This window comes from Syzygium oleosum, unplaced genomic scaffold, assembly GCF_021117445.2.
Source record: "Syzygium oleosum isolate NSW1041296 unplaced genomic scaffold, Sole_v2.1 Sole_v2.07, whole genome shotgun sequence".
NCBI lineage: Eukaryota > Viridiplantae > Streptophyta > Magnoliopsida > Myrtales > Myrtaceae > Syzygium > Syzygium oleosum.
Genome location: NW_026607491.1, coordinates 8,580,727 through 8,594,942, shown reverse-complemented (window position 1 = coordinate 8,594,942; position 14,216 = coordinate 8,580,727). Strand labels below are relative to the sequence as shown.

Sequence of the window (14,216 nt, the reverse complement as noted above, 5' to 3'; positions counted from 1 at the left end):
GTTCTTTTTGTAATTGCTGTAATTAATATGATTGTCTCTTAATTGTCTCTGTCTGGTATGATGGAGATATACATTCTCAGTCCCAAGTTAATGTTTGGCCCCCAAAATAAGTTTGCCAGTTATCTTTCACTTTCTCATATGATTGCAGCCACACTGTTAACGGTTTAAAACCAAACCCCAATTGAAATTTAAAGATATGGTCATTGGTTTGATTTTTACCCAACTCTCCTAATCAAATTACAGACACATAAAAGCAAAAATCGTTGATTTGAACTGAAAATAAATCTCCAATCTAACTCATAACATCCTAACAGGCACTGATCTGAATTACAACGTTATTATGTGCCATATTTTCCTCAAAACCTTTGGTCGGTGGATTACAAGTTACTGATATAACATGCGCACGAACTTAACTAAACATATCACACGAGCGATATCCATATTTGAAAATCCACCGATCAGAACAACGGACGAAAAGCACGACCCTTTTCGAATATCATTTTCAGGTCGCTGCTCTTTATTTTCTTCTCGAGTTCACATTTTTCCCTCTTTTTTTTTCGTTTCGATAACTTTGGAAAAAACAGGAGGACCCCTTTGGAAATTCTCATAGTCATATGCTCAACATATAGCATGAGAGTTTACCTATGAATCTTTTAGCTCAAGAAGAAGACGATGATGCCAACTCCTTCATGCGTTCTTGATTCCACGAAGCCCATGGGCCTATGAACCTGAAGGCCCACGAAGGAATCGAGCTTGGAAACAAAGGCCCAAGCCCAACAGAGCAAGGCCCAAATTCTTTCTAGGGTTTTTGGTCCCCCTCAACCTCTGCTTCCGCACCATATATATTCGAAGCCGAGCTCTGCAAGAAACCCTAGCTGCGGATTTCGCTCTCCTCGAATCTCCGGTGAGCTCTCTACCACTTTCCTCCTTTGCATCAGATTTCGGTGTCGACGTGCTGTGTTGTTCTCTCTCTGTAGCTGAATCATTCGCCTTCAATTCGAAGCCTCTTTGATGTAGAATAGGCTTAAAGTTAGGGTTTTTCACTTTGAAAAAGCTAATGGAGTAAAGGGTTTTTTTTTTTTTTCTCTCTTAGTTGTTATTTGATCAGATGGGTATTCATATTCAGCTGATCTAATAGTTCCGCAAGTGTTTTTGACGGTCTCGAGACTGTTCTTGAAACTGTTCTGTTCTTGTTCGGTTTTTGGTCGCAGGAGGCAAATCTTTGGGACGGTCTCTAGAGAGGACGAAAAATGAGGTATGCCACAGCTCAGCTTGCTTTGTGATGGAAACTGGGGTTTTCTTGGTTTTGCTTCTCTTGCTGTGTTGGGTTAAGTCTTGAATTATAGCTAGGTAGTTGCGGTGGTGGATCGAGATTAATTAGCCAAAGGGTGCTTGGTTCTGCTCTTCGTAGTTAATGTTGAAATGGTTTGCGAATAGATTTGAGCCGTTGTGGTGATCGATCGAGGTTGATTAGCCAAGCCATCCTAGGAACACACCTCAGTCCATTTGAATGTGGAGGATCTCACGCTAGGCTCAATTCTTGTAATTACGTTTCGTCGAATCTCTTCTCTCTTAGACATGTAAACTTTTCCCTTTATAACTTTTGTTTTGGTTGAGATAATATCTGCACTGTAGTTGTCAGTCGCTCATCATTGGAATCGTTGTAATCAGTGGTTAAATCATCTAGTAGCATCTTGCCGGTGTGGCTATACTGCTTGTAGAATGCAGCTGGTATGAGGAATGTTCAAATTGCTGTGAAATGTCACTGTAGGTTGTAGCTTGCATTTTTTCTGTATTGCATTTTCACAGATCACATATTGGGGCTGTACTGAACCTGAAAGATAGCTGGTGTGTACTTGTAGATGTCGTGTTTGAACATCCTTGCAGAGTATCTGCACGATATGGTGTAGTTGCAATGACCATGGTAGAAATTTAGAGTTGGAACTTGTGCATTTTGGGAACCTCTCCTGAATATTGCCATTCATGCATGTTTAGTTCAGGCCTTTATATTGCTCTGACCTTTGATTTTTCCCTCTCACTTCCAGTAAGCTTCAAAGTGAGGCATTAAGAGAAGCTATCTCAGGGATAAAAAATGATTGCAATGAAAAGAAACGTAATTTTACCGAGACAATCGAGCTTCAGATTGGATTGAAGAACTATGATCCCCAGAAAGATAAGCGTTTCAGTGGTTCTGTGAAGTTACCGCACATTCCTCGCCCAAAGATGAAAGTCTGCATGCTTGGTGATGCTCAACACGTGGAAGAAGTAAGTTCCTTGCAATTGCAATTCACCTCTAATTTCTGATTCTCTGGCAACGCTAAACTATTCATGAAGAAATGCCACTCATGCCTTTTGTCTTGCTGCAGGCAGAGAAGATTGGCCTGGATTATATGGATGTCGAAGGGTTGAAGAAGTTGAACAAGAACAAAAAGTTGGTTAAGAAACTAGCAAAGAAGTACCATGCTTTTCTTGCGTCTGAAGCTGTGATCAAGCAGATTCCTCGTCTTCTGGGCCCTGGTTTGAACAAGGCAGGCAAGTTTTTTCCTTCATATGTGGCGGTAGTGATACTCCCACTTAAGAGGAATCCAATTTATCCATTAGTAATTCTTTTATCTCTGAATGGATCGTCAGAAGATGCTTATAATTTTTAAAATTAATGCAGGAAAGTTTCCCACCCTTGTCACCCATCAGGAGTCCCTTGATTCCAAAGTTAACGAGACTAAGGCAATGGTGAAGTTCCAACTCAAGAAGGTGCTCTGCATGGGTGTTGCTGTCGGTAACCTCTCTATGGAGGACAAGCAGATCTTCCAGAACGTTCAACTCAGTGTGAACTTCCTGGTTTCGTTGTTGAAGAAGAATTGGCAAAATGTGAGTGAATTCGACTCTTATGCATTCAAAGATGCCTCCACAATTTGTCTAAGCCATTTTCTCTTCCTGTGGATTCAATCTATATTTCTTTTGTTCAAGCTGATGGGATTTCCCCTTTTGTTATCAGGTCAAGTGCCTCTACTTGAAAAGCACCATGGGGAAGCCGTACCGAGTCTTCTGAGGTGTGCAATGTATTTTGATAGGGAGTTACTAGAAAAGAGAACTCGTGTGGCCCCAACCATTGAGAAGTTACCTTGGTGTTCTTTCTTGTCAGCTGTTTTTGCCAAAAGTTTTGGAATTCAATGACAATCTTTAGTCGGAACGTTTCCATTTTGTTATGTAGTTTTCTGTCACAATGGTTTAATGATGCTGGTTGGACTCGTGATACATGTGAAATCAGAATCCTATAACACCTCGTCTCACTTCAAGTTTTTTCTTGGTAGAAGAGGTCTTTTTGCAATTGGTCCATCCATAGCTAGTCATGGAATCTATTTAGAGTGATTTGACCTTTTTAACTTCCTTCTTTCTTCAGCATTCGAAATTTAAATCTTGCATTATAACGAATCCTCACATCCTAAGAAAGAAAACATGTAAAATCGTTTATGAGTGTCGCATATTTTTAATGTTGTATATATATTCTTTAACATTTTGGGAAGATAGTAAAATGTGATTAATACAGCTAGGACTAGCATACTCTAAATCTCGATATCTGTAAGTGAAGTCGTCATTGTTTATGTATGTCACCAAAAGGTGTTGTGATTTTACAAAATCTAGGGTGTTTTTTTTTTGTGGAAAATAAAAAATAATCGTTGTATTGCTTACAAATGAACATTATTGTTGGTAATGAAAAAATAATTTTACATACTAATTATTTCAAGCGATATAAACAATCATTTTTAACAAAATATTTTTCAAATAATTCATTATCTATACTTTCTCGACTAAAGTTAGATGAACATTTGGTATTTGGGGTATTTGGGGCCAGAGTAGATGTGCAGCACAGGTCTAACGCCCATCTCTTTGATGGGTCTCAAGGCATCTTCTTTACAGAGCCCTCCAAGTAAAAGAAGATTCTCGAAACTACCAGGAGCCGACCCCTGGCTTTTCTCTCCATAGGATTGGCACTCTCGGGTTGGCTTAGTAAGCACAGCAAATGCTGCAGCTGCAGATCTCAATCCGCTGCAAGTAATATATACCTAAATCAATTCTCCAGTATTAATAATGGGATGGGGGTCAGGGTTGTGTGTCGCTCGGCCATTTCATGGCTCTAAAGAACTGCCAAAAGCCATCTCTCTCTCTCTCTCTCTCAAACTCTCAAGAACTCTTCAGGTTTCTAGAGAGCTCTCTCCTTCTGCTTCTAAACACAAGGTCACTTTCAAGATCCAACCTAAATGCTTTCTCCAAGTGCCAGAGTCATTCACTCTCTCTCCAAACTTTGCTGAGGAAAAAGCCTCCACAAATCTCTCTCTCTCTCTCTCTCTCTCTCTCTCTCTCTCTCTCTCTCTCTCTCTCTCTCTCTCTCGTCTTTCTGGGTCCTTTGTTCACTGTGTTGCATTGGTACTTCTCTCATTGCTCGTGCTGCGTTCTTCTTCCGACCCCCTGCTTCTTTTTCTTCGTTATGCATAGTTTCATGTCTCGACTTCACGATAAAGTGTTTCTAGGAAGGCTCGACTTTTGCTAGATCCAGGAAAGATATTTTGCAAGAAAACTAAGAAGAGAACTGGTTTGCTTCTTCTCATGTTGCTCCTGACAGTGATTGCCTTGTTCTTTACAGATTTAACAAAAAAAAATAGGATTAAATTGCTTGCTTCCTAATCCCTTTCTTTTGCAAGGCATACAAACACACTTTAATCTAGGATGATCCGCCCTGTTTTCATGTGATTTTGTCTTGATCTTTGAGAAAATCTCGGAAACATCTCACAGAGCCCCTCTCTCCCTCTCTCTCTCTCTCTCTCCAATCTAACATGTTTTTAGATTGATGTATGCATGCATGGTTCATAAAATTATTATGAACTGGTCATTCGTCTCTCTGCATCATCAATCTTTCCAGTGATATTGATTCTTGCCACTTTGTTTTCATTTTATTCAATATTGGATCCACAACCCTCGAAAGAGATAGTTACACAAATGAAAATTGTGCATACAAATTATGAAGTTAACACGCGGTATATGTAAATGATATTCGGGCTATGGCGGATGGAAAAACTTAGATCAGGAGATTGAGATTAGAAAAAATAATCCCCACCTGGGACTCAAAAGCTTCACATTTCAGGAAAAGAAATCGTAAGTTGTAACATATATTTACGAAAATGGCGTGTATAAGATGAAACTTTTATAAATTTTTCACCTTGTTTTAGATATATTAACAACTAATAATTTGACATCCAGGGACAAACATGTCAGCCATTGGAGGACTACCCGCCACTTGCGCTTTCATGAGCCAACCCAAGAGGCAATTCCAATCCACCACCACTTCCCTCGTCAAGGCCCCATCATCTTCTCTTGGGTCAGTGAAGCCCATCTCCAGGTCCTTCGGCCTGAGATCTCCCTGCAGCTTCAGGGCGTCCATGGCGGTGGTGTACAAGGTGAAGCTGATCGGCCCCGACGGCGACGAGCACGAGATTGAGGCCCCTGACGACTCCTACATCCTGGACTCGGCCGAGAACGCGGGGCTCGAGCTGCCGTACTCGTGCAGGGCGGGCTCTTGCTCGACCTGTGCGGGGAAACTGGAGTCGGGCGCGGTGGACCAGTCCGACGGCTCGTTCCTCGACGAGAACCAAATGGAGCAAGGCTACGTGCTCACTTGCATTTCCTATCCAAAGTCCGATTGTGTGATTTACACACACAAAGAGGAAGAGCTTCACTAGACTATTGAGTGCATTACCTATTTGGACTATTTGTTTTTCATGGCTCGTTCTTGATTTAGTTTAGTATATCACGTGATCAATTCACATAACAAAGTATCACTTGATCATTGTAGTCTCACTATAGTGATGATAGTTGAACAGAAAGCACTCTTTGTACGTTCTTGAAATGCTTCCGAATACGGAGTATATTCATATTTCCCTATACAATATTTTGTTTTCCACAATGCTTTGGGGCCTTGTACGCAGTATCATAACGAGAACCGGATCATTGCTAGTTCAACTATCAGAGGGTTGTATTTTCCTCTGATCACTCTGATTGATGGGTTATAAATAACGGGGCCTCATCTAAGCAAACTTAATTAAAATTAAAAGTGTATGATGTTCATATTTGAGACACATGTGGCCCGAAATAAAAATGGCCAGGAACTGTGGTTCGATAGCAAGATATACTAGACTCAGAGCTTTCTGTTAATTCTGTCTCAAAATCATCAATGATGCTTTCCTTGCATGATGAGATGTGTGGCCCAAAGGAATTTTGGATCATGGTGGATTAGACTCCAGAAAGCCCGAAACCTTTTGGGGCCTCGTGCAATTAGAAATAGTTCTTCTTAGAGAAAATAACACAAATGATCTCCTAATTTTAAACCAATTTGCAATGTGGTATCTGAACTTCTAATTTGTTCAATATGATTCATGAACTTTAGCCTAATATGCAATGTCGTCCCTCAGCTTTTAATTTGTTCAATGTGATTCATGAACTTCTGGTACATGTTCAAATTAGTCCCTAGACTATATGAAAATATTCAATGTTGTCTCTGAACTTAAAAAATAGAAGGATAACATTGAATGCTTTCATATAGTTTATGGACTAGATTGAACATTTACCAAAAGTTTTGAGATCATACTCAATAAATTAAAAGTACATGGACGACATTGTATATATGGCTATAATTTAAGAATTCCATTAAATAAATTAAAAATTCATGAATCACATTATATATTATGTCAAAATGTAAGGATCATTTATGTCATTATCCTTTATTGTTATTTACATATCGATGGAGCCCGGTTTCGTTCTCAATCTGAACTTGACAATCCATAGATTGAGGGGCCAAACTTTGCTTTTGCTAAGACCTTCGCAAACTGGCACAATCAAGAACCATCGTACGAGGCTCCAATTTTCACATGTTTCACAAGTTTACGCACCTTTTCCTCCACATGCTTGACCAAACCAGCATGAGTTGCATGTGTTTTCCGACAGCGAGATTTGTCAGGTGCAGTGGAAGGAGTTCATCTTTGGTGCAATTGCAATTACCCCCTTTTTTTTTGTCCCTTTTGTAATGTTTTTTTTTTTTTTTTTGCGTTGGGTCCTTGAGATTCTGGAGTTTTTAAAATTTGTTCCGGCCACAATCCTTTCTTAACGTGAATGTCCATGAGAGTTAGTGGGGAAAAGTTTTAGAAAAATCCTAAACTTATTGCATTTGTGTTAATTTAGTCTTAAGCCTTTTGACCTAGTACCAATTCGGTTTTTTCTACTAATTTTGGCCGGAAATTATTTATGTGGACGCCGACCTGCTGACGTGGCATGGCCGACTAACTTGAACAACTTTTAATATTTTTCGAATTTATTTATTTATTCTTTTTCCTTTTTTTCTTTTCTTTCTTTTTTTTTTCTCATCCCCTCCCTCCTTCCTCCAACCGGTTTTCGGACCTCGGAGATTGGCCAGAAGACAAGGTCGGCAAGGTCTGGCGAGCCTCGCCATGGCTGGGCGAGGATGAGCCTTACCCGTGGCCGGTGAGGTGAGGTTCTCGCTGGCCTTGTCGTCTGGCCAGTTCTTGAGGTCCGGCGATTGGTTGGAGGAAGGCAATGGAAAAAAAAAAGAAAAAAAAAGGAAAAAGAAAAAAATAAATTTGAAAAAAAATATTAAAATATTATCAAAAGTTATCCATGTCAGCCGCCCGTGCCACATCAGCCGGTCGATGTCCATATCAGTAATATCTGGCCAAAATTAGTCAGAAGAACTGAATTGGCATTGGGTCAAATGGCTTAGGATCGATCAAATTGGTACCATTAAAATATTTAAGACTTTCGATCCAAAAAAAATATTTATAACTAACTTGGCAACTTTTCTGACACTTTTCCCAGTGTTAGTGGGTTCAATGTTTATGGGCAAAATTTCAATTAAGGACCCCTAAGTGGGGTCAAATTCTCAAAAGAGGGCCCAAAGTGAACATAGTATCAAATAAGGGCCTGAAGTACCCAATCAGTCTCAAATAAGAACCCGAAGTGCTCAAAAAGTCTCAAATAAGGGCTTGGGTCACCGGCCGGCCAAAATACCCGCCGGCCGGCGAGAATGTTACTATTCCGGCACCGGAATAGTAATTTTTTATTTTTTTTATTATTTTTTCCTTTTCTGTTTTTTTTCTTTTCCTTTTCTTTTTTTTTTCTTCTCTTCCTCCGCCGGCCATAGCCGGGGCCGGCGGAGGTCGCCGGCCTCAGGCGAGGCCACCCTCGCCGGCGTCAGGCGAGGGCTGCCCGCACCTGTGCTGGGCGAGGTCGGCCTTGCCAGATCTGGCGAGGACTCGGCCCTGCCGGCTGCTGGCGAGGCTCGACCTCGCCAGCGTCAGGCGAGGCCGGTCTCGCCCGCAACGGCAAGGCCGGCCTCGCCCGACGCAAGCGAGGCCGGCCTCGCCCGCAACGGCAAGCAGCCGGGCCTCGACCTCGCCGGCGTCGGGCGAGCTCTGGCCTCGCCCGCAACAGCAAGGCCGACCTCGCCCGACGCCGGCGAGGTCGAGCTCGCCACGGCCGGCCGGCAGGCCGAGCCCTCGCCGGCGCCGGCGAGGGCCGCCTCGCCCGGGCCGGGCGAGGTCAACCCGCCGGCGGCCGACGGGGCCGAGCCCTCGCCAGATCTGGCGAAGCTCGACCTCGCTGCAACTGGCGAGGCCGACCTCGCCCAGCCCAGGCGAGGGCGGCCTCGCCCGACACCGGCGACCTCCGCCGGCCCCAGCTATGGCCGGCGGAGGAAGAGAAGAAAAAAAAAAGAGGAGGAAAAGGAAAAGAAAAAAAACAGAAAACGAAAAAATAATAAAAAAATAAAAATTTTACTGTTTCGGTGCCGGAATAGTAACATTCTCGCCGGCCGACGGGTATTTTGGCCTGCCGGCGACCCAGGCCCTTATTTGAGACTTTTTGAACACTTCAGGTCCTTATTTGAGACTGATTGGGCACTTCATGCCCTTATTTGATACTATGTTCACTTTAGGCCCTCTTTTGAGAATTTGACCCCACTCGGGGTCCTTAATTGAAATTTTCCCATGTTTATGTTGAGGCAGATACGTGGTTTTCACAAACGGTACATGCATTTTTTCTTTTTCCAATTGATTATGTGAAATCCATTACTGGGTCAAGAGAAACAAATGCGAAGGTGGACAACTTTCAAATGCCGTGTGTCCCTCAGTTCATCATGAGACCCTAGCTAGCTCATTGATGAATATACAGAAAATTGCACTGGAGGGACCAAATTAAAAAACTAAAAAAAAAGAAGTTGAGGTGCCCAATTGAAGAACAATTCAGCTCTAGGTTAAAGTTGGGTAAAGGTAAACATGTTAAGGAGAGCCAATGTGGAAGTTAACCCAACAACTTCTTGAAAGAGGTAGTAGGACCAGGAACTCATTGGCAAAGCAAAAAAGGCCTTCTCTAATCCTTTCAGGCCCTCATGCGGGACAAGAATCGTCATTTCTCTTACCATCTTTAGTTAAAATAACAATACATGTCGACAGAACATCATCAAAACCGATCGAGCGCTCTCATTCTCAAGATAGACGTATCGTTACGGTTGAATATAAAACAAAAGCTTAACATTCAGCTGTTAGAAATTTCACAGCAGCATGTCCCCGTTTTACATGGTGGAGACGTAATTGAGAAACTTTGCCTACTGGATGCAAAAGTTCGCAGGAAAAGAACCACTCATTTTCTTCCTGGGCCTACCAAAAGGAGTGGGGAAAAGGTCGATATGGAACCAAAGGAAAGGGCGCCATTTCCAAAGATGATCCGTGGCAGAGAAAGAGAGAGAGACAGTGCTTGCAAGGGTCGTAGATTCTTAAAGTTTTAGAAGCCTGTCGAGGAGAGAGAGGGTGCTTTGAAATAGAATGCAAAGTGTGCGTCGACGTAGCTTTCACACTTCCAACGCCAGCCCCACCTAAGCTAGGGTTTTGGTCCACCCCGGGAGCAAAATCAAGTGATCTCCCTTTTCAGATTATTCCCCCCATAAACGTGACTTTCGTCAATGATCCGGCGCTCTACGTTACTATAACCCCGTTCCCATGCTGTAGCTCGAGCTTTCGAACGGATTGAAACTAGCACCCGAAAGTCAAATCAATCTTCACGCGTCCCTTCCATGTTCTGAATGCTAACCAGCGCACGGGCATGTATAACTTTTTCGAAACCTCCGAGGGCCTGCTTGAGAAAGCAACATCAGGTCGACGGGTTGTCGTCGTCAGTGATCATCTAGCAAATGCAACAATGCAAGCTTATCCAACTCTCTAACTTGGAGCATCAAAACACATATCGACCAAACTCGCTTTGGTCGGTATGGTGTGTACACGATATTGATTAAAACTTCAATGAGAGGCCAAGTCTGTTTTTTGTTCTTTTCTTTTGGCCCAAATGAGAAAAGAATATGAACCAATCATCATCGTTTCGGTCGACCCCCATGATGCAATTGATGCGTTTAGAGCCTCTGCGAAGCTCCCAAGAGGTATTGAATGGTGATGATCACGAAGAGAAAGTGATGGAGGAAGATAATGAAAAGATTTGTCATTTTGCTTTGCTTCTTCTTTTTGCAATTATTGTATTTGATGCTTCTCCCTTCAGCCACTCAAGCTCTTATTAGTGGGCAAAAACGATGATGGCTTAGAATAAACAATTGTCTACATCTTGCGGGGATTTTATTAATTGTTGCAAAGGGAGAATCCTAGGCAGGAGTAGGACCAACTCTATTTGGAAAAGCGCATGGATATTTTTATTCAGGTCATCTGTAAAAATGCTTAATTTATCTTGATGACGTCATTATTTTTTAGCGCTCTTTCTCTCTCTTTTCGTGCTTCTACTCGGACACTTGCATCGAAACTCGATGGAAGAAGAGACTTACTCTAACCTGTTAATCATGTGGGTCCAACATAGGGGCTCGTATGATTGGTGATGGGGGCGATGGATCCGAATCCATATACAAGTAATTTTCTAGTATTGCATTTCTTACCGACCAGGAGGCAACATTTTCGTGTTTATTATGTGGCAAGTTCTTGCAAGTTCACTCAAGTATCACTTACGAAATAGCTTATTGATCTTTATTTAAATGTGTGGTGCTCCCTTTGAAATTATAATTATAGTGCACGTAAGTCAATCTAGAATCAATTCCCAAAAGTTAGCGGAATGGAATATGGACTTTTGGATGGAAATAGGTGCTTAGTTAGAAGTATCTACAGTGCCTATTCAAGAAATTTCACGGCACACAAATAACAATGATAGAAGACTCATATTTTTTAGGACGTTGTCACGGAAAAATTCTCCGACTAAACATGCAATTACAGAAGCATAGGTTGAACAGAAGCATTAAGTGGGTACTGCAGGGCCCCTGTTAATTTATTCTTATTTCTATCAATGTCATTGGAACAATTTTGACTCTCTTAAAAGGTGCATCTCATACAAAAATGTTACCACCGGACCAATTCTTGTCTACCCATTAGATGAACGCTAACCACAGACTAAATTCAGCAGAGGTTAACTTGATTGGAATCTTGTGGGGATGAGGCACGAGCACTTGAAACAGTAAGGATTGAGGCAGCTGCCTGAAAAATCCATGTCAAGCCTTGAAATCGTTTATTTCACAGCAGATAAAACTCCAAGCCCAGTTCTACAGCAACACTAACAACAGAGAAACAAACTTTTCAGTAGCAGCCGTCCATAGTCATCCCTGCCAAGAAAAGAAGAACTATCAAGTTCCATTTAAGCTGCAATCCCATCTCACTTATGCCTTGAAAAATCATGGAAAAACAAAAATGGGCAGTAATAAAAGGCCAACTTAAAAGCACAAAGCGCCAGCATTTTGGCATTTGGAAAGCAAAAAATTGTAGAAATCCTTATCCCATCATTTAAAGAAGCTGTTCTTTCTGCGACATGCTACAATTAAGATGACAGATATCGGAAATTCAATGATACCAAACAGCAAAAAAGAAGGATCACGTTGACTTTCAATCCGATTATCGAAAGAAGATAAGCATCTTCTATAAAGGTGATTGAGATTCAGGTCTTAGCTCATATGAAGGCATTAGAACTTTTACAAGGCAGAAAAGCAAACTCTAAAGAAACCATCTGTAGAAATCACAAACTTGGCAAGGGAGGTGTAGAACAGCCTTGTAACCATAAGGAAAGGGCACACCACAACCTATGTTTCCTCAAACAGCTACAAGAAAAAGCATTGCTATAAGGGGGCCAGTAGCCTTTGTTTTTGGGTGAACTGATAGCAATTTTCACCCTCCCAATTGTGAGACGCACGTTGCTGTACCAGGCATTTTGCGGATGAAAGTCCAATGAGAAGCGTCAAAACAACTCAATGACCTTGTGGACCAAGTAAGTCACCATACCAGGCGCTTACAATATTGCTTGCACTCAAAGATACAGAAAATCGAACACATCCACTTAAACACTTACAAAAAAAAAAAGTCGAATTCGTGTCATGTGGCGACATTATATTGGATTAAGAGAACGCTCGTCTCTATTCGTCCCCTCAATCACCCCTCTCTCTCTCTCTCTCTCTCTCTCTCTCTCTGCACGCACGCAGGCTCTAAGGTGGTGGTCGGGGCCGGTGACGGCAAGAGTGGTGGATGACACCGATGGCGTGCACTGGCGTGTTAGGTTGACGATGGCGGCAGCGTGCGATGACGTGCGCGGGGTGGATGATGATGGAGGGGAAAGGGGGCGAAAATTCTATGGAGGCTCCGAGAGAGATGGTTAAACAGATCAAGACAATAGATGGATCGAACGCGTGGGATGATAGCCTGAACTTAGTTAAGGTGTTTCCGTATACCGATTTCATTCATTAATTTATACCGAGGTAATGTAACATTTAAATCTCTGATTCTATGATTATGGTCATTCACGGGCTTAGCTTCATTGACTCACTAGCTGCCTAAGAATTAGGGGTGATCGGTTTCCGGCCCGGTCCTGGAGAACGGTTCTCAAAATTGGGAACCGGGGGTTCCGGTCCGGTCCAATAGAACCGGTTATTTTTTTTCCACTACTTGATACCATATATTTTCAAACTAGAATTATGTTTCCCATGCTGACTATATATATACTCTAAAATTGGATTTGTATTCCCACTACTCGTATGAAAAGTCAAATGAAACAAGACGAAGAGGGTTTATTAATAGTCGCAAGTGTTTAACCAAATTTTATGTTTTTGTGAGTTAGGTCTCATTTGTGCGGCTAGTAGAGTTTGATAGCACCAAATGTCAACAATCCACGTTGACCGCCTAACTTCTAAAATCATTTTACTATTTTCGTGGTCAAATCAGTGGAATAACCTTAAATAATTGAACATGCATGTCAAGTTTGGCAAGTTTTTGACTTATAGGCCTTAAGATGGCGGCCACAAAATTGTCTTTTGTTCTCTAAAATTCTCGTTTTTGTTTTTTTTTCTCCCCAAATTTCAATTAGATTTTAGATTAGCTCCGGTGATGAGAGGGAGACACTAAGGGTACGCATTTTCTCCCCAAATTTCTATCTCCTTGGACGAGTTTCTGAATAGAGATATGCATTTGATAACGACACAAAATTTCTTTTCCCGAAACAAAAATTTGTTTGATAACAAAAATTTGTATCCCTCTTACGCTCTCTTTCATTCATCGGTAGGCCGCAGGTGGCGTGCAGCCTGCGAGGGACGATGGCAGCCGACTGGCGAAAGGCGAGGGCGACTGAAAAGAAGAGTTTTTATTTCCCTTTTTGTTCCAGAAACAGAGAAAGTTAGAAAATTTACACTTCTCATTTCTATTCCAAACCTTTTTTCTGGACTAAAAATGTGTTCTGAAAATGTAAAAGTTAAAATCGCATTACCAAACGGATTTCTATTCCAAATCTTTTCTCGGAAATAGAAAAATAAAAAAAATAAAAAAAATATATAATAGTTATCATGCGCATTTCAAATTTAAAGTTCCAAAAAAGAAAATGCATTTTGTCCCAAATTAGAAATGAAAAGTGTAGCGGCGTAAGCCGGAGAAAGCGTCCTTTTTTATTTATATTTTTTTCTACTAAAAAAGATAATTTTAAAAAAAATCAAGATGATAGTGTACGACTTTTTTTAATGGGGCGGGACCATGGCGCGTGCGGCTGCTGAGGTGTCTCCGCCGACCTCCTCAGATGCGAACGGAAGAAGCCGCCGCCCCTCCCCCCCCACCCCGCGACGGTCGGTCGCCAACACGTGT

General features: G+C 41.8%; 2 protein-coding genes across 3 annotated transcripts; both read left to right on the top strand.

The window, feature by feature from the left end:
- Positions 1–802: 802 nt before the first annotated feature.
- On the top strand, positions 803–3,206 carry LOC115664243 (60S ribosomal protein L10a-like). Its single transcript, XM_030586192.2, has 6 exons — positions 803–904; positions 1,212–1,255; positions 2,046–2,265; positions 2,367–2,532; positions 2,663–2,868; positions 2,996–3,206. The coding sequence occupies exons 2-6, from the start codon at positions 1,251–1,253 to the stop codon at positions 3,047–3,049; spliced, it is 651 nt and encodes a 216-aa protein (XP_030442052.1). The 5' UTR covers positions 803–904; positions 1,212–1,250; the 3' UTR covers positions 3,050–3,206.
- A 530-nt stretch (positions 3,207–3,736) lies between these two features.
- Positions 3,737–5,942, top strand: LOC115673975 (ferredoxin, root R-B1-like). Of its 2 annotated transcripts, none has more exons than XM_056313442.1 (2): positions 3,737–4,236; positions 5,257–5,942. In XM_056313442.1, exon 2 carries the CDS (start codon positions 5,265–5,267, stop codon positions 5,733–5,735), a length of 471 nt encoding a protein of 156 aa, XP_056169417.1. In that variant the 5' UTR covers positions 3,737–4,236; positions 5,257–5,264; the 3' UTR covers positions 5,736–5,942. The 2 variants fall into 2 exon arrangements, with proteins under 2 accessions (XP_056169417.1, XP_030452097.1); XM_030596237.2 differs by having other exon boundaries at positions 3,739–4,425.
- The last annotated feature ends 8,274 nt before the right edge of the window (positions 5,943–14,216 follow it).

Excerpts from the sequence above, each read along its gene's own strand:
- LOC115673975 (XM_056313442.1), top strand. The coding sequence starts at position 5,265 with ATGTCAGCCATTGGAGGACTACCCGCCACTTGCGCTTTCATGAGCCAA.
- LOC115664243 (XM_030586192.2), top strand. Across the intron at positions 2,266-2,366 it reads ATGCTCAACACGTGGAAGAA|GCAGAGAAGATTGGCCTGGA; the intron begins GTAAGTTCCTTG and ends GTCTTGCTGCAG. Across the intron at positions 2,533-2,662 it reads CCCTGGTTTGAACAAGGCAG|GAAAGTTTCCCACCCTTGTC; the intron begins GCAAGTTTTTTC and ends AAATTAATGCAG.